Source organism: Telopea speciosissima, chromosome 10 (assembly GCF_018873765.1).
Source record: "Telopea speciosissima isolate NSW1024214 ecotype Mountain lineage chromosome 10, Tspe_v1, whole genome shotgun sequence".
Classification (NCBI taxonomy): Eukaryota; Viridiplantae; Streptophyta; class Magnoliopsida; order Proteales; family Proteaceae; genus Telopea; species Telopea speciosissima.
In genome coordinates, this window is record NC_057925.1 from 25130134 (window position 1) to 25150937 (window position 20804).

General features: G+C 37.5%; 1 protein-coding gene across 4 annotated transcripts in view; it reads right to left on the reverse strand.

Moving 5' to 3' along the window:
* Window positions 1-7794: 7794 nt before the first annotated feature.
* The window catches only part of LOC122642068 (chromatin-remodeling ATPase INO80-like), a 30377-nt gene continuing 17367 nt past the window's right edge, over window positions 7795-20804 (reverse strand). For 3 of the 4 annotated variants that reach the window (XM_043835475.1, XM_043835476.1, XM_043835473.1), the window contains 8 exons: window positions 20206-20769; window positions 19864-20121; window positions 19663-19770; window positions 10885-10979; window positions 10584-10740; window positions 9138-9335; window positions 8788-8937; window positions 7795-8567 (listed from right to left, as the gene is read on the reverse strand). In XM_043835475.1, coding sequence (XP_043691410.1) covers window positions 8244-8567; window positions 8788-8937; window positions 9138-9335; window positions 10584-10740; window positions 10885-10979; window positions 19663-19770; window positions 19864-20121; window positions 20206-20769 — 1854 coding nt within the window. In that variant the 3' untranslated portion in view covers window positions 7795-8243. The remainder of the gene's footprint in view (window positions 8568-8787; window positions 8938-9137; window positions 9336-10583; window positions 10741-10884; window positions 10980-19662; window positions 19771-19863; window positions 20122-20205; window positions 20770-20804) is intronic. The other variant, XM_043835474.1, reaches the window with a different exon arrangement.

The window sequence follows — 20804 nt, forward strand, 5'->3', positions numbered from 1 at the left end:
TACATTAGTCCATAATACAAGCTAAAAATTTCACTAGACCATAGTATATATTGCATCAATCAAACTTCATAATTAACAAGACCTTTATATAAATTTAAAACATTCATTCTTATCATATTATATTATAAAATACTAGAATACCTCAGTAACACCTTAGAAAATCATCAATACAATATATAAAATATAAGGCATCAAAATTCACATATTATTATATCTTAGGCCATTAACATACAAATATAGCCAAATATTCACAAAGACATTAAAATATTAATAGACAAGGAAAGGAGTGTTACAGTTTTTATGCATCAACCTGAAGGTTTTATTTCTGAGAGAAATGAAGACAATGCCTGCAAGTTAGAGAAATCTATATATGGGTTGAAACAAGCTTCATGACAGTGGAATTTATGATTTCATGATTCAGTTATTGAAATTATTTATACATAGAATATTTTTTAAGCTTGTATCTATGTGAAGAAAGAATGTCACAAGGTTGTATTTCTTACATTGTATGTAAATGATATTCTATTTATAGGAAATGATGTAAGTATGTTGATCGAAATAGAATAGTGGTTATTTATTATTTTTTTAGATGAAAGACTTTAGTAAAACTTTCTATGTTTTGGGTAACAAAATTGAGCGAGATCACGAGCAAAGAAAGTTAAGTTTGTCTCAAGAGAAATATTTGATACTTTATTAAGGAGATTTCACATGACTGATTGTTTGAATGGAAAGATTCTTTATAATAATCTTACACCACTCTACAAGGATGATAGTCCTAAGTCTAAGAAGAAAAAGTTAAATGAATCATTATATCCTTATGCTTATGTTGTTGGAAGCCTGATTTATACAATGATTTGTACTCGTCCAGATATAACTTTTGCAGTTAGCATGATCAGTCATTTTCAAAGTAACCCTAATAGAATACATTGGATTGATGTGCAATGGATAATGAGATATCTAAAGTGAACAAAAGACTTTAAGTTGACTTATCATTCTTATCAGCATAATATCATTGGGTATTCGGATTCTGATTCTGATTATCAAGGACGTGTTAATAACAAAAATTCTACTTCTGATTATGTATTCATTTTATATGGTGGCACAATTTCTTGGAAGAGCAAGAAACAATAAAGTGTTGCACAATCTACTATGTAAGCTGAACATATTACTTTAAATGTGGCTACTAAGGAAACAATGTATCTTCGAAAGTTCTTGTTAGAATTGTTGATAGTGGATTGTATGTAAAAATCTATTATGCTATTATGTGACAACAATTCAGTAATTTCCATTACTAAAGAATAAAGACCCAAAGTGCCACTCTCGTGCCAAGCACATAGAGGGTCGATATCACTACGTTTGTTATATGATTAAGAAGAAAGAGTTAGATGTTCAAAGAGTGACATCTAAGTCTAACTTGGTTGATCCCTTTACAAAAGGTTTGTCTTTTTGTGTATTTGAGAAACATATAATGAAAATGGGATTGTGTTAGGCAAAATGAGAGACTGTTAGGGATTGTGTGGCCTAACATATTTATTTTGTCTCATTTTTACATATTATTGGACATTTCTACATTCTCATTTTATGACATATGGCATGTATATTTTATGGCTTATAAAATTAATTAAATTGGTATCATGGTTTTTGGTCTACAAGGTTAGTAGGCTAGATTTGAAAAATGGTCATCCGGATGAACTACTTTATAGTCCTCGGCTTGATCGCACCTACCATGATGTATCACGTGCTTACGTATGCATTGTTGGACTATGATAGGTTTAACGGGTGCAAGTCAAATTTGCTCAGACTATGGGAGACATGAGGATTAGTCTCTTGATGGTCAGTACACATAAGCTCTGTGGAGTCCATCCATCGAAAAACCTCGCGTATATTGAGTGTGTTGGAGGTTTTTTCAATATAATGGCATTGGGAATAGTCCCACATCGAAAATGTAAAGAAGGTTTCTTGGGTATATTTAATAAAGTGTTGTTTATCATTTAAATTAATAAATAAAGGTTGTTACGGTGTATGTGCGAGAACTTCCATCTGAGCGAGCACGCCTACACGCGTGGGCAATGGGTTATAGAGACGTTAGTGGCGCACAAGCGAGATCTGATCAGGGCCGTTCTTTTTTATCGAATGGACCAATTTAAATCTAGATAAGATTGTTGTAAACAGTTGATCGACAATTTATTACTGTTATGTTTTGGACAGTTTAGATCATACAGTTACGATCTAATGGTTGGAGGGATCCATCTGTTGGGAACAGGTGCCAAGTGGGTTATAAATACCCTAGTTATTTCAAACTTGAAGATATCACAAAACGTTTTTCTACTCCTCCCCTATTCTCAAAGGTGATCTGGCAGGAAATCTGTTTTACTGTAGGAAACAGATTTTCTGCTACTGGCATTCTGTTTTCATAAAGACTTTCAGGCATCTATCTTGACTCCGTTTATGCAATACGCAGTCAAGATAATCAACAAAGTTTGGGGTTTCATTGTATCATGGGAGACAATTCGTCTACAACCTATTTGCATCTAGTAGTATGGACAAATTTCGTCTTAAGGTCTTAAGGAAAGCGACTCTGTAACGCGTTTTGAAGATTCCAGCCTACTTCTATTCGAATAGAGTGTTGATCTTAGTGACTAATGTTTCATTGCCAGTGACTTGACAATTATGGAAGTGTTTTCATACCTACAAATTGCCAATTTAAAAGGTTCTATCGTCAAAATGGTTTTGCAAATTTTTTTTTATTTATTGATATAAAAATATTATCTATTTTTTATCTTTACAAAATTGTTTTTGATTTGTTTTATAGTAAGGATAGTTTTGTATTTTTGGTCTATATTTTTGTTTGGAAGTATTTTTGGTAATTGTCAAGGTCCCAAGAGGCATTTTGGATATGCGTATTAAGTGGCTAGCATCTCACTTAGGGTTGGACTTTATGGCTGATCATCTCCACCCTAGCGATGTAAATATCTCAAGGTTAAACAGACAAGGGGATCTTTTGGAAGCTCAAAATACCGGGTTGTGGTATACTTGTCTTGTCTAGCCGGGGTGAGCACCCTAACTGCTTGTGAGATCCTTGGAAATTCCAGTGGCTTCATCAAATTGTGATCAAATACAAAATTCTTCTACAACTTACTAAAAGAGATTTACAATCTTTTTCTTTAACTCATTCGACAAAGTAATTTAGATTCATATCTCTAAAAAGGTATGTCTTTTTCTTTTCATTCTTATTGAACAATCTACAGATAGATAAATCAAATTTAGGACTTTGCATTTCATGTGTTGGAATTACATGATTCCAGGTTAACACGAACCAAAGGGCCGGCAGCCTTGTAGGTTAGCGGTGAGTGTTCGCCCTCCTCCGGTGATCACAATCCCGGATCAATTAGGTGGAAAAGCTTTAGATTGCCATGCCCAGATGCAAAACTAAGAACCCATTTTAAGGTCATTTTTCAATCTATAGCCTCTGGTGATAGCCGAAACAACAGCCGACGGTGCCAATAATCTTAGCAAGGATGGTGTGTTGTCGGTGACCATCCGACAGTGATCCAGATCTCTTAAGTCAATAATAGATCAGTTTGTAGTTACACTTGCAGCCATGGTTTTTTACTATGGCCGCGACCTGAATTTTTTTTTTAGTTGAATCCGGTAGCTAGGTCAAGCAATCACTGGTCTTCAAAACTTTAGCGAGGGTGAATCACCTCCTGCGTCAAGGAAAATGTCGTCGATTCCAGAGATAGAAAACGTCGGTGATCGTGGCCAATAGATGTAACCAGTAGCCTCAAAATTTCCAGCAAAAGCTAAACAATTCCCAATAAATGAAATACACAGTTTGACTATTACTGTGCCAGCAATAATGGTTCAAAAAAATAAATGTGAAGGAGGATGGTCTAGTTTGTCTGCCTAACAGTAGCAGCTATGGTTTTAGCCATGGCCGCTGCAATTTTCTTGTGTTTGTTTCATTTGATCCAACCAAGTAAAGCACAACATACAAACAATACAATGCAGTTCATTGTCTCTGTGAACTGAGCTTTGATACCATTAAAAGGATAGTCTAATGCGGAATCCGAAACTCATGGAAATCAATGGGCATACAATCAACAAGAAAAAGAGGGTTAATGGCATACATGAATCCATAGTTTGAGTAGAGTAGATCCACTACCTTTGGTTCCTTTCACAACTCCATCTCTTGTGTTCCCTCTTCTCATTTCAATCGTAGGTTCCTTATGCTCAACACTTAATGGGCTAGTGTGAGTTATTTATATGAGGGTAGGGACCTGTAGGAATAGTCATGGGATCATCTTGGGTTCACAACTATTGGAGATCTTCGGAGCATCCCATGGTCTCTCATGGGACCCTAAGGCAATCCCATGGTTGCCCATGAGAATCCTAAATAAAAATTGGGTCTCTCATGGTTGCCTATGGGAACCCTAGTGAATCCCTATTAGGGTTTAGTATAAAACTTTTACACCAAACCCTATCTTTTTTTGTCCCATAAAATTATGGGAACCACAAAAATTGAGTAGGTCATCTCCTTTCCATCCCATGGAAAGAGGATCAATCCCATACCCGAATGCGCAATAGAAAATAGATCGATTCGGGTTTCTTTCACATCTCATGATTATCAAATAATTAAAACACTTAATGCATAAATAAACATTAAGATCAGCTAACCCTAACGAATCGTTCAAGAAAGTCCCAACTTGGATCTCCTTGAAGCAGTAGAAGATCCTCAAGCCAAACCAGAATTTCTTCTCCAAAACTTGGATCCAATCCGAAAAACCCAGGTGTCCAAAACCCTAACCTGATCTTACAACTCTAGAGAGCAAGAGAACAAAGGAGAAGAGAGAGAAAGGCAGGACGATTTCCAGGAGAAAAATTTTGCCCAAGGCTAGCATACCCCTAGTCGTCCCCCTCTGGTATGTTTAAATAGGTGAGGCTCTAAAGAGCCTCCTCATTCCCAGTGAGAGTCTGACACTCTCTCTCCTATTTGACTTAAAACCCTGATGGGCTTCTAATTAGTGAAGAAGCAAAATCTAAAAGAAAATAATTATAATTAATTAATTTAAATATTAATGAGCCTTCAATTAATTAGCATCAAGCCCATACTAGTTTAAATAAATTAATTAATAATTAGTAAATCCTAGAAATACCCTTGCATATCAAATATGCACTAACCTTCCACTAAACAACATCATCATCATGGAATCTAGGGCATGTACACTCGTACTGCCAAACCCCATTCCATGGTATATGTCTGTATCGGAACATCTGTGTACGTGATTGGAATCCACAAAACACGATTAAATAATTTAATCAAATACATAATTATAAATTATCATTTTATGTGAAAATATGTTTTGCAAAAACCATTTAACAAAACGATACAGGATCCTGATTCAAATCCGACCATCCACAGACTAACTCCTCTTGATGTTCCTCAATCGAGCAGTGGAGACCATGTTAAATGACTCTTTCACTCATAATATTTACGCATTCCCAGAACACCGGCTTTAGCGCTCTTGAACTGTAGACATTGGTGAACCAAAAGAATAAGCTCACATCATGCAGTGACAAGACCCTCTCAAGTATTGGGTCTCGGTGTCATATGTCTATCCCAAACCTACATCTGACAGTAATATATGAGGGAATCGACAAAATAAGATTTTTCGCCAATACACACATCAACATATGCGTACTCGCATTCGTACCCCAACATCAAACATGTCTAGGCATACCCAATGCGACAACCAAATGATAAGGGTTATCCAACCCAAACCCTAGTCGTGACTCCTAATTTAAAGTAATACTTATGAACATACATTGCTCAAAAGTTTATATCACATATGATCATATTTAGGGGTGTCAACGGGCCGGTTCGGGCCGGTTTTGGTTTGGGTTTTTCGGTTTCGGTGTAACTTTTATAGAAACCGAAACCAAACCATTAAGAAATGTTCAATTTCGGTGCGGTTTCGGTTTATGATAACAGGTTGATATCGGTTTGGATTCGGTTTGGTACCGGTTTTATATAACTAGTAAGGTCCGGTTAGTGCTAATTTTTTTTCTCTTTCTCTTTTAAGTACATAAAATATTTCAAATACAATGCATCTTTGTATCCTATGTCCTATGGCCTATGGATACAATTGGTTGGGTAATCACTAACAAAGGATATGAGATAAAGTGAGAAACTATCACAACACATTTAGGGGACAATGGGGCATTAGGCATTTATTGATTTACTCATTTATCGGGTTAGGTCGGTTCAGTTTGGGTTTGGGCCTAACGGTTCGGGCTACTGGTGCACCGTCGGGCTAGCCCAAACCAAACCAAACCGTTTGCCTCTCTGGATCCACAAACCGAACCCGAACTATTAAGAGTTCGGTCCGGTGTGGTCCAGGCTCGTTCGGGCTGGTTCGGGCTGGTTTCATCGGTTCGGGTTGGGTATTGACACCCCTAATCATATTATACAAAAATGTATGAAATGTTTAATACATAATAAATCAGGTCGAACCGGATTTAACTGGGTTTGATGAACACACATATCCAACAGGACCAACCCTAAAATAAAATTGTGGCGTCTTTTCCCATTAAAGGAATATTGTCTTAGGTCCACACATAACATTGAATTTCATACCATTAAGGTGTATTTAATATGATCCAATATTATACTAATGATTACTCACAAGTATTGAATCTAGCTCACTCCACCCTTAGTCAACACCTCTAAACCCAGTTTAGAAACCAAATAATGGACTATGCTAGCCCATCTAAGAGGAAATCTTACATATTACCCCGGATCAAATGCACATTTTATACTATTTGAATAAGTTTGTAAGTTTCTCAGATTGTTATTCTAATTATTTGGATTGGCCATAGCTACCAAATAGCAAACTCCTTTGTGCTCCATCCAAGTTCAAACTCAAATCCAAATTCATTGATGACAGAAAAGAGGAAACTGCAACCAAATTACTATTCCCTACAGGTACTGCCCATGTCAAGTACTATAACAGGAGATTTGAAGCTGATCAAGAAGCCTGATCAAATGGAGCTTCCATCTTTTTGTAAACAGCCTCGAAGAAGCCGGTGAAGTCCACTCCACGAATACTGCTACCATGGTAGAACATTAGTAACCAAATGCTTGGTGTGTTTGGAGCTGATCCAATCAAAGCAAGCCACTCTTCAGTGACCATAAATGTGATAAGTATGCCTTTCGAAGCGAGAAGGGTGCATTCATTCATCATTGGGTTGATGGGAGTACAGCGTTGCTATACTACATGGCAAGCAGGTATTCTTCCTAAGCCAGTGAGGGGCATATATAGATATGGAGTCAAAAACAGGAACTTTGAGCAATTGAGCAATGAGCTCTAACAGAAACTTCATATTTTGGCCAAAAAGGAGCATGTCTACTACCCTTACAAGCATTGACAGAACCAGCAGAGGAGAGACAATCCTACCTGGTCCATCAGACATAATAGTATACAAGCATCCATCTTCTATATCATTATAGATAGGCTGTGAAGTAGTATCAAGGAAGACTATTATCTTCAATGATAATTTACTGTATGTAAACTATGTAGACCTTATTGCACCACTTTAAAAGGGCATGCCTCTCTGTTCTTGTATTAAACTTTCATGAGGTTTCTCATCATTTGTTTTCAAACAGGACAGAGACTACTCTGCACACAGCACACTTATTATAGAGGATATGGGTCAGCCAGAAATTGCAAACGTTAAATGCTAGAGACAACATGAAGAGTTAATAATGTGTTAAGAGAGAGAGAATTAGGATTATAATCTTAAGAAAGCTTTGTATTATTAGTCTGCCTCAGACGATTTATTTTATACAGAGCTTCTCACCTTTTAGCAACTACAACATCTGGTGTACACTGTGTTTACAGCCAAAAGAATGACAAAACTGAGAAAGAGAGGATCAATAACCCTCCTGTACATATTTCCTGGTGAAAAATAAGTGACACCAAACCTGTGATTTTGGCACTAATGTTGCTTAGAACAAATAATATGCACAATATTATTGTACAGCTTCTCCGCTTGCCCTCTTGTTCTCAACAGGTGGTCATGCAGTCCAACCCAACCAGGCCATGCCTCCAGCACTGTTTTTTAATAGAAATTTGTCAAGCCTGTGATCCTCTATTGCAAATTCAGAGGGCAAGGCTCACCACTTCAATCAATTGAACACAAAAAACATTCATTTTTCACTTGCTTTAATTCTCCCACTTATGTCAGGTAGGGGAATGGTTAGATGGTGAGATCTCCCTAGCGCTTAAACAGGCATCACCAGAATCATATACATGAGGGTACTCTATAGGCTCTGGGGTCACTGTGTTAGCTGCAGTATATACTAGTTCAATGTTCTCATTTATGCTCTTCTTTGGTCTCTTTGGCCTCTTGGGCTTCTGCTGTTGCAAGTCTGTGTTACCAACAGAATCATCCAGCTCATAGTCAACTGAGTTGGATTCATTCATCCCTGTGAAAGAATCACTGATTTTGGGAGCTTTCTGAGACCTTGCTTTTGGAGGGGTTTGCTTGTCTGAGCTTGCTTTCCTCTGAAAAAAACATAAAAATTTAACATAAGATATGCCAAAATCTGTAGTGGGGGAACAGGTTAGAATTTATTATTTACAACCTAGAAGTCGACCTAGGTTGCTCCATTGCCTTCAGACAACTGAGACAAGAGCCTGCCCAACCTCTTAACAATCAGAAAGTCCATAATTTACCATATCAATGGGCACGGTATAACATAGAGGGGTAAAAAGATAACCAGACCTTTTTATTACTAGCCTCGCGAATATCCAGTTCAGGAGTGCGTTCATCTCCAGAACCCTGAATATTTGTAAACTCTTCGAAAGATGCATCCCCATCAGCATCCACCCGTATGCCCTTTGATGCATGTTTCTTCTTCTGTCGATCCTTACCCTGGTATTCCAGCAACAATAATTGGTATTAAATCTGACTAATGGTAGACCAGTCCTACCAATCAGCCCCATGAAGGTTGAGGGTGGAGGGAGGGGCCAAAAGAGAGGTAGAGATTACAAAAGCAGTAGGAAAGGTACACAAAATAGAGTGCTAGAAAATTGTAAGCTTAATTTTGAGAGGAAACAAGAACTAGAAGGCACCTGCAATGGAGCTTCTCTCAATTTCTGCTCCAATTGGGCATCATCAAGAAGTAAGGAAACGACATCCTCAGGAGCCAAAAGGTCGCCTTGAACATGGCCACCTGTCATAACCAGCTGCTGTACAGTATTTTTCTGACTTGCTCTTTGCAAAATTTTCTCTTCAACCGTCTCTTTACAAATCAAACGGTATACAGTGACCTGTAGAGCAAAAACAAATTTGTCATATCACAAGTCATTTTCTACGAAAAGCCCATGTGATACAATAGTCCAAATGCAAATTCACGAGCATGCTTAACTTTCCCCTCCCACCCCTCCCCCCCCCAAAAAATAATAATAATAATAATAATAATAATAATAATATATATATATATGGGGAGAAAAAATCAACTATTTGAGCCATAAACCCCAAGGAGAAAGAAGTGAAATAAAACGAATAAGTCAACTGGATTTTTGAATGAAATGACTAAGAAAAAAAGAACAGAGAAATTTGAGAGCAGAACCTAAAACTGGCAACTCAAGGGAAAAAAATAACCACTCAAGTGCAGAGAAAGCAATATCATAAAATGCCTCATATGAACAGGAGAACAAAATTTATGATCCAAATTTATGAAAAGGAAGAGAGAATCCAACAGGAGAACAAAACTTATGATCCAATCTATGAAAAGGAAACATTGGATCACTGCCCAAAGGCATGTTGTTAAGTACTAAAATTTTCCAAGCTTTACTCTTCTCTAACAAAACTAGCATCATAGACTAAGTACCAATTGTTCTTGAAAATAAGGAAATCCATGAAAATTTGTTGCTTGGTTTTATGCTTACAAAGGGTGTCAAACCAGTCGGTCCAGTCGGTATCGGTCGAGGACCGAAACCACCCAATAGTCCTCGAAGCCAAGACCAAGACTGGTAATAACCGGTCCATCAGATATGGTCTTTAATCGGTCAGTTTTGGCCAGGTCACTTAATCGGTTTGTCTGTTGAGTTAATTGGGTTGCACTGAGACCGACCGATTACTTCCAACAAATACATATCCTAAAATTGAAACCAAACCGTTTGTTAATTGGGTTGGACAGAGACCAACCAATTACTTCAAAAATACATATCCTATAACCGTCACCGAACCCGAACCATTTGATAAACAGTCGTTTCAGTTCTGGTATTTGGCTGGGCTTGGTTGGGCCTGTCGGTGTGGGCCTGAGTTTGCCACCCCTAGTTGTCTGTACACCATACAAGCTTATTGAAGAGTGCAAGCTGAAGGCCCCGTATTACTTTTTACAGCAACACATGCAGCTTTCCAAGTTAACAAAGCTACCACATTGAAGGGCAGGAGCACAAAGATGCAACAAGAACAATGGAGAAAGTATTGGTAACGGTCAATATTAATCTTTCCAGTTATGTTGTAGCAGTACCTATCAGTAGTTTAGCTTGAATGAACAAAAGCTAACTAACCTCCTTGGTCTGACCAAGCCGATGAGCTCTGTCCATTGCTTGTAGATCCAAGGTTGGATTCCAATCGCTTTCATAGAATATGACAGTATCAGCAGCTGTCAGGTTAATACCCAGTCCACCAGCTCTGGTACTTAGTAAAAATACAAAAATGTCACTCCTGCAACAAGAGAAAATATAGTTTCAGTTAAATGCCATCTATAAAAATTCTCGTTGCATCATTTTTTTACTAGGGAAAGGTGAAAAAACTGATTGGAACAAAACAATGGCACAACCACCAAAATACATCAAAAGAACTGCCTACCGGTGCTGGAAATCTCTGACCATGTCACGTCGATCCATGATAGTTGAAGATCCATCAAGTCGAAGATACCTGTATTTCCTATAATTCATGTAATCCTACAAACAAATAAATCAATCAAACCCAGAACTTATTCTAAGAAATGTAATCAGAAGGAATTTTTTGTTTCCAAAATTAATCATTAGCAATATTCTCTAGGATTTGACATTCCCAAGGCATTAAGGTAGAGCTCTTACAATTAGTTGCGCTTTAGTAAAAGGAAAATCTCATGCTCAACCAATATTCTGTTCAGGAAATTAAAATATCCTCAATCAAAAACCTATCAAGCTATCCCATTATGCCATCTCAAACTTTCAGATGTTATCATTATTTGAGGCTTTACACCTTTCAGATCTAATACCAACAGGGAAATATGCAAGTCGGTTTTTTACGTCAAAAGAATGAATTTAACTGAGACATACTTCTCTAGGTGAGAGTGTGAGACAACTAGATACCATGGTCAACTGCGTTCTACTCTAGAAGTGGACTTGTCTTATACATCAAAAGAATGAATTAGGCATCCACATGAAATTAGCCAAGCCATACTTCTCTTGGGGAGACCAACTAGATACTGCTACTGCATTCTACAACTAGATATCTAATTTCGAAAGTATTAGAGAAGAGAAGTGTTTCAAGTAAATATATGGACATAGTTAAAGATATGTATAATGGTGTGGTGACTTAGTGTATCAACTGTGGAGGGACAAGCCAGTGAATTCCCACTTACAATTGGGTTATATCAAGTATTAGCTTTAAGCCCATATTTATTTTCACTAATCATAGACGAATTGACTAGAGACATTCAAGATCATATCCCTTGGTGTATGCTTTTTGCTAATGATATTGTTTTGGTGGATGAGACTAAAGCAAGGATAAACACTGTTGAAGTCTCTCTGTGTCCTTGTGTTATTTCTGGGTTTTAGTATTTCAGCATATGTAAGGGTAGTTTGGTCCAAGTCATATTAATTATAAATAAACATCAAGTAACCTGCGAGAGAATATTCAGTTCTCCCAGAGGTCTCTTCTTCTCCTCTTTCTTCTTCTTCCCTCTTCTCTAATCTGGTTTTCTAACTTCTGGTATTATAACATGGTATCAGAAAAGAATTAATCAGATTAGAGTAAACCACCCCCCCCCCACGATCCTCTTCTGATTTCCCTTCATCGATCTTTGTTTTGTGGTGTACAGCCACCTATAGCTGCCTCTTCTATGATGTAATTCCACTCCTTGAAGAATTAATGGAGTGATATCTATTGTTAACTACTTGATCTGATGATCGATTGGAGTTCTCCCTCAACTATTCTTGAAGGCTGCTAAGATCGATTCCAGGGTAAAACCCTGACAATTATCGATTTCTTTTGGGAAGTTTTTGCTTGATGTCCTGTGGTTCCGGCCTACTTCTACATGTTATTTAGTGCTTCTGGAGGTTATTGTACCCTGGTTTGGATGATGGTGCCGCTGCTTTGAAGTTTTTCTTCTCCTTCTCAGAAACCCTGAGATTGATTCTGCCCGGTTCATTGTTCTGGCTGCTTCTATCGGTGTGAGACTGCTGCTGTCTATTACCTCTGTTTTTGCTGAAGATTAGTAATCTTTTATTATCTGCTGCTGTCTATTACTTCTGTTTTGGTTGCTTTTATCGAGTGGTATTGGTTGCTGCCTCTCTACTTCTATTATTTCTGAATCGATTTCTCTGGGTGCTTATTCCTATTGATTTTTGAAGTTTATACACTATGGCTGTTTCAAAGACCTCCCACGACAATGTGAATGTTCAGTTTACCTCCATAAAGCTGAAGGGGGGTTCCATCTACTTATTGTAGGCACAGGCATGGTTCGAGAACTTGCGAGATCTCGCCGAGTTTTTCGGTATTTCAAAATCCCGAGACCAAACACCATACGCATTATAAAACTGCAATTTCTTGCCGAGATCTCGCCGAGATTTCGGTTTCGGTTTCGGATATCGGTTTGACTCATTTTCTTTACCCATTCATGACCCATCTACCTCATTTAAGTCCACCTAGCCTAGACAGAACTTGCATATCTCGGCGAGTTCTATCCTAAAGCTCTAAAACTTAGAAAAAAAAACCTCCAAACTCCATTTTCTTCTTCTTTGCTTCAAATTTTGGATGGATTGCATGGTTTCAAGTGTGATTCAACTACTAAATTGAAGATTCAACTCCAATCTTGCAAGAATCATCACATATTTGAAGATTTTTCAAAGGTATTCCCTCTTTTCCCCAAATCTATTTTTTTCAACAAAATTTGTGCAATCCATGATAGATTCATGTGATTTTGACATATGTTAAACAACTTTGGCTGATCTATCACTTGATGGAGTCCGAATTATTTTTCTGTTATTAATTTTTTTTATTATCATTTCTGCAAAAATAAATGATTTATTTGAAGAAAAAAATAAAAAAAATAGGATGAATAGTGATTTTTTGGAAATGATTTTCATAGATGTTGAACAACTTTGGATGCTCTACAACCTCATGGATCAGTTTTTTATTTTCACCCATTTAAAAAATTATTTTATTTTTCAGATTTAATAAAAATATTATTAGAATTAAATATATATAATATTAAGGAAAAACACTTGTTGTTTATGAAAAATTATGCACAACATATGTACATAATGATCAATTTCAAATGGTATCAAATACATCATTACATTATATTTTTCTTATACTTTAAGGTATAAATATTTTTAATAAAAATTCTAAATATTATTTTTAATTAAGAAGTAAATACTAGGGTTAGGGGATAAATAAGAGATAGTTATTTCTTTGTTCTAGTAGCTGACATTATGTTTAACAGTTATGAATAGAATACTTTAAGTCTGGAATACATTACTTTAAATCTTTAATAGTTATTAATACATGTTTTTTTATGTAACAGTGTAAAATATAAGACATTTTGTACACAATGTCTGATATAGCATGGCAACATGGAATCCCGATGTCCGAAGACAAAAAGAAGTCCAAATGCAATTATTGTGGAAAGTTGCTATCTGGAGGAGCCACCAGGTTAAAGCAACATTTGTCTGGTATAGGCAAGGATGTTGCCTCATGCCCAAATGATCCGACCCAAGTAAAACTGGCTATGGCACAACACTTGAGAGGAGGAAGAATAAAGAAAGCTAAGAGGGAAAGAATACAACAACAGTTTGATGAGGCAGTACTAGAGAGGCCTGATGTAGAGATCCGTGGAGGAGATGATACTGAATTTAGGCCTCCACCTGGCGAGTTTCAATCAGAAGCTGAATGGAGAATTTACCAGCAGACTTTGGAAGAGAGTAGACAAAATTTGCATTTTGAGAATGTGAGAAGAGATGAGCAGACAAGAGGAGCTGGTGGATCTGGCTCAGCTGCACCAGTGCAAGAAGATGAGAGAAAGAAAAGCATTGGGGCAAGAAATATACCACTGCCCCCAACCCGACCACGAGCACATTCTCCAGATCCCATTTTTTAGTAGGATCCAACAATTTTTAAGTAACAAGATGCCTACCAGCCAACCATCCCGCAAATGTTTAGTGGTAAACAAGAGGGAGTACGGAAAGCCTTCAGCAAGTTCATGCTTTACCATGGCATTCCAGCTAATGTAGCACAAGGAACATACTATAATGCATTCCTTCACGCTGCAAGGAGGGCTGGCCCAGGATGGAAGGGGCATTCACCACATGAATTATATAATGTATATTTGCCTTAGGAGGTACAGGAGCTGAAAGAGTACATTGATGGTTTGAAGCCAATGTGGGAGACATATGAGATTACTCTTATGGTTGATGGTTGGACTAGACCTACTAAACCGTCTATTATAAATTTCATGGTGAGTTGCAATGGGAAGACTGTATTCTTGAAATTTGTCAATGCATCAAAACATGTAAAGGATGCATCATACTTGTATAAGGAATTGAAGTAAGTGGTGGACGAGGCAAGAGCAAAGAACATTATCCAAATTGTGACGGATAACGGTTCCAACTCTAAAAAGGCAAGAGAGAAGTTGATGAATACGAAGAGTAAGAGGATCCGGCTCTTTTAGACTCCATGTGCAGTACATTCTATTGATTAATGCTGAAGGACATGGGGAAAAAAACTTTGGTGGCGGGTGTGGTAAATAGGACAAGACAAGTGACAAATTTTGTGTATAACCATGGTTATGCTTTAGCCTTGTTGAGAGAAAAATGCAATGGAGATTCAGTGAGGCCTAGTGTCACTCGATTTGCCACCAATTACATTACATTGAAGTTGGAGCCCAATCCAAAGATACAAGCTACCTGCAATGATGAAGTGCAAGTATGGGACTTTGGTACTTTGGTAGCAAGTTCAAGCTGTTATTGAGAACTTGTACAAATATAAAATATTAAGAATATGTACATTCGAAAGGGATAAAATTATAATTCATAAATGTAATATCATGCCATCTACCAAGGTCTGACTTTTGTCTAAACTCCATTGCAGCTTGTCAACCGAAACTTGCTGAAGCCTCTCTGAAGTATTTGATCTATTTTCATTTTAAATTTCAATCTTATTAGAGGCATTAGTATTTGCTATTTAGTAATTACATTCTTAAACTAACTACCAAAGTACCAAAGTCCCATACTCTCGCCTCATCATTGTAGGTAGCTTGTATCTTTGGATTGGGCTCCAACTTCAATACAATATAATTGGTGGCAAATCGAGTGACACCAGGCCTCACTAAATCTCCATTGCATTTTTCCCTCAATAAAGCTAAAGCATAACCATAGTTATACACAAAATTTGTCACTTGCCTTGCCCTATTTAACACACCCGCCACCAAAGTTTTTTTCCCCATGTCTTTCAGCATTAAATCAATAGAATGTGCTGCACATGGAGTCCAAAAGAGCCGGATCCTCTTATTCTTCTTATTCATCAACTTCTCTCTAGCCTTTTTAAAGTTAACACCGTTCTCGGTTACAATTTGGATAACGTTCTTTGCTCCTACCTCGTCCACCACTTGCTTCAACTCCTAATACAAGTATGATGCATCCTTTACATGCTTTGATGCATCGACAGACTTCAAGAATACAGTCTTCCCATTGCAACTCACCATGAAATTTATAATGGATGGTCTAATAGGTCCAGTCCAACCATCAGCCATAAGAGTAATCTCATGTCTCCCACATTGGCTTCAAACCATCAATGTACTCTTTCAGCTCCTGTACGTCCTGAGGCAAATATGCATTATATAATTCATGTGGTGAAAGTCCCTTCCATCCTGGGCCAGCCCTCCCTGCAGCGTCAAGGAATGCATTATGGTATGTTCCTTGTGCTACATTAACTGGAATGCCATGGTAAAGCATGAACTTGCTGAAGGCTTTCCGTGCTTCCTCTTGTTTACAACCGAACATTTGCAGATGGTTGGCTGGTAGGCATCTTGTTGCCTAAAAATTGTTTGATCCTGCTTAAAAATGGGATCTGGAGAACGTGCTCGTGCTCGAGTTGGGGGCCGTGGTATATTTCTTGTCCGAGTGCTTTTCCTCCTCTCATCTTCTTACACCGGTGCAGTTGAGCCAGATCCACCAGCTCCTCTTGCCTGCTCATATCTTCTCACATTCTCAAAATGCAAACTTTGTCTACTCTTTGCCAAAATCTGTTGGTAAATTCTCCATTCAACCTCTGAATGAAACTCACCAGGTGGAGGCCTAAAGTCAGCATCATCTCCTCCATGGACCTCTACACCAGGCCTCTCTAGTACTGCCCCATCAAACTGTTGTTGCATTCTTTCCCTCTCAGCTTTATTTATTCTTCCTCTTTTCAAGTGTTGTGCCATTGCCAGTTTCACTTGGTAGGAACCTTTGGGCATGAGGCAACATCTTTGCCTGTACCAGACAAATGTTGCTTTAACCCGGTGGCTCTTCAAGATAGCAACTTTCCACAATAATTGCATTTGGACTTCTTTTTGTCTTTGGACATCGGGACTCCATGCTGCCATGCTATATCAGACATTGTGTACAAAATGTCTTATATTTTACACTATTACATAAAAAAACATGTATTAATAACCATGGTTCACTTAAAATAATGTATTCAAGACTTAAAGTATGCTATTCATAACTGTTAAACCTAATGTCAAGCTACTAGACGTATGAAATAACTCTCTTATTTATCCCCTAACCCTAGTATTTATTTCTTAATTAAAAATAATATTTAGAATTTTTATTAAAAATATTTATACCTTAAAGTATAAGAAAATTTGAAGTTGAACATTATGTACATATGTTGTATATAATTTTCCATAAACAACAAGTATTTTTCCTTAATATTATATATTTTTTTTAATTTTAATAATATTTTTATTAAATCTGAAAAATAAAATAATTTTTTTAACGGGTGAATATAAAAAACTGATCCATAAGGCTGTAGAGCATCCCAAGTTGTTCAACATATATGAAAATCATTTCCAAACAATCACTATTCCTCCTTTTTTTTTTCAAATAAATCATTTATTTTTTTCAGAAATTATAATAAAAAAAATTAATAACTGAAAAATAATACCGACTCCATCAAGTGATAGATCGGCCAATGTTGTTTAACATATCTCAAAACCAATGAATCTATCAAGGACTACACAAATTTTGTTGAAAAAAATAGATTTGGGGAAAAAAGGGAATACCTTTGAAAAATCTTCAAATAGGTGATGATTCTTGCAATATTGGAGTTCAATCTTCAATTTAGTAGTTGAATCACACTTGAAACCATGCAATCCATCCAAGATTTGAAGCAAAGAAGAAGAAAATGGAGGTGGGAGGTGTTTTTTTCTAATTTTTAGAGCCTTAGGACAGAACTCGCCGAGATTTGCGAGTTCTGTCCAGGTTAGGTACTTTTAAATGGGGTAGATGGGTCTAAAATGGGTTTAAAATAAAACCATATCTAGAACCGATACCAAGATCTTGCGAGCGAGATCTCGACGAGAAATTGTAAAAATATAATGCGTAGATGGTTTCGACTCGGTTTTTTGAAATACAGAGAAACTCGGCGAGATCTCGCGAGTTCTCAAACCATGGTACCAGTTAAACATCAAGAATGCCTTTCTTTATGGTGACCTACTTGAAGAGGTCTATATGGAGCAACCTCTGAGCTATGTTGCTCAAGGGGAGAATAGTGGTTGTGTGTGCAGGCTGCACAAAGCCATTTATGAACTGAAACAGTCTCCACGTGCATGGTTTGAGAAGTTTAGTTCTGTTGTCACACAATTTGGTTTTACTCAATGCTTCTCTGACCATTCTGTGTTTGTTCGCCGCCAAGGAGAGAAATTGGTGATTCTTATTGTTTATGTTGACAACATCATTGTGTCAAGAAATGATGAAAATGGGATCCAGGAGGTGAAAAGTTACTTACAGCAGCATTTTCATACCAAAGATCTGGGCTAGCTTCACTACTTCCTTGGGATTGAGATTATCCGAAGCAAGAAGGGAATCAGCCTGTCCCAAAGGAAATATGTACTAGATCTCTTGACTGAAACTGATATGCTTGTTGCAAAACCAATGGATACTCCTATGGATCCTAGTCACAAGTTTGGTTCTGATGATGGTGAGAATCTTAAAGGTGTTCATCCCTACAGAAGCTTAATTGGGAAATTGTTATATTTGATAGTCACTAGGCCAGATATTTCCTATGTTGTTGGGGTTTTCAGTCATTTCATGCAGTCCCCTTGCAAGTATCCTCGGGATGCAGCTATTTGTGTTCTTCGGTATTTGAAGGGAGCCCCTGGGAAGGGACTGATTTATCGTCCAAATAAACATATGGAGCTGGTTGCTTATTCTAATGCTGATTGGGCAGATTCTGCTAGTGACCGTCGATCTACTACAGGATATTGTACTTTTGTTGGGGGAAATCTGGTTACGTGACGGAGCAAGAAACAGACCATGATTGCCAGATCCAATGCTGAAGCCGAGTATAAAGCCATGGCCCGTACCATTGCAGAGTTGATGTGGGTTAGGTCTCTCCTTCTTGAGATGGGGTTTTCTATTCCAACCCCGATGAAGATGTTTTGTGACAACCTGGCAGCCATCTCTATTGCTAGTAATCCCGTTCTTTCATGAGAGAACTAAGCATATAGAAGTGGATTGACACTTTATTCGCAGTGCCATTTTGAAGAAGCTGGTTGAGACACCTTTTGTCTCTTCATCTGACCAGATTGTTGATGTGTTCTCAAAATCCTTATTTGCTCCTACTTTTCGATCTTGTTGTAACAAGCTGAGCATGGGTGATATATATGCTCCCGCTTGAGGGGGAGTGTTGAAGTCAATAGTTATATGGGCAAATAGGTCTTTGTGTCCTTGTGTTATTTCTGGGTTTTAGTATTACAGCATATGTAAGGGCAGTTTGGTCCAAGTCATATTAATTATAAATAAACATTAAGTAACCTGCGAGAGAATATTCAGTTCTCCAGCAGGTCTCCTCTTCCACGAGATTTGCTCTCTTCTTCTCCTCTTTCTTCTCCTTCCCTCTTCTCTTCTACTTTCTCTAATCTGGTTTTCTAACTTCTGGTATTATAACAAACACCAAGTTGGAATTACAATGAAAATTCATGTTTCAAAATTTTTCTTAAGCCTAATTGTAGAGGCACAAGCAAGTTATTAATCAAAGAAGAATTTAACAGGAGGTAGTAAGTACATAGTAGCTCAAATGAGTTTAGACCAACTAAGATCATTTCTGCAGCATGATGAGTTGTCAAAGAAACCAAATCAACCAGCAAAGTGAATGGAAAGGCACCAAAAATACCTCAAGAATATTCAACATCTTAGTCATTTGAGCAAACAAGAGCACACGGTGGTTTTCAGCTCGCAAGCGCTTCAATAAAATATCAAGTGTTTGAAGCTTCCCCGAGTCCTGAATAAGAATGAGCCAAAATCTTATGTTTTATATGAGAAAATATTCCATTTTACATAGATCAAATGAAATAGAAAGGACAGAGAGCTTTACCGTAAGCATCTTTGCAGGATCAAAGGGTTGCATGGGTGGAGATGACCCAAATATCTTGTATGTGAGCTGAAGAACGGGCTCACTGACAGATAATTCTGAGTTTATCTCCTTTATCAAATGATGAGTACCACTAGGCTCTCTAGGTCCATTAAACTCTGATGTGCGTGCAAACCCAGAAAAAACCCGCTTCACCCAAGGATTGTGTAGTTCTTCAAGCATTTTGTATGCAAAGTTTCTATCGGAGCAGTGGGCATTAATCTGTCAAGAATTAAGTATTTAAAGTAAAGATAATAAAATGCTTGAACTTTTTCTGCAATATATGGAAAACTAATAAGAACTTACTGGAGGAGCTCTAGCTCGTGGGATGAAAGCATATGTTGAGTGAAGAAGCCTCGTGTTTGATATGAGTCTATCCTGATGAGAAACGACTAGGGTTTCGTACAGGGCATCACTAGGACAAGTTACAAGCTTCCTTCTGAGTAAATTAGACTCAGATCTAGATGGCATCAATAACATCCTAGTAACAGCTCTCACTTTTCCACTATCAATCTGACTATACCCAAGATCATCACCCTCAACTTCCATTAATGAGTCCAAAATTTCATCTAAGAATTGTCGATCCCACCTCATAATGGAAAACAAAATCCTTTCCATAAACGAACCTTTTGCTAGAAATGCAACGTCTCCTGGGGACAAATCTATCAAATGGGTAAAACCAAATGTCCCACTGTTAACAGGGAAAGACCTATCTGACCTTTTATCATTCAAGAACACAGACTGATAAATGTTTACAGGAGAGAATATATTGAAAAGCTTCTCAAATGATTCTCTTTGGACTCCATGACCGAACGCTGAGAAAGGCATTTCAGCACTTTGAATGATTTCTTGATGTATAAGCTTTGGTACCTGAAGTCACAAGATTCAACTAGGTGTTAAGAGAG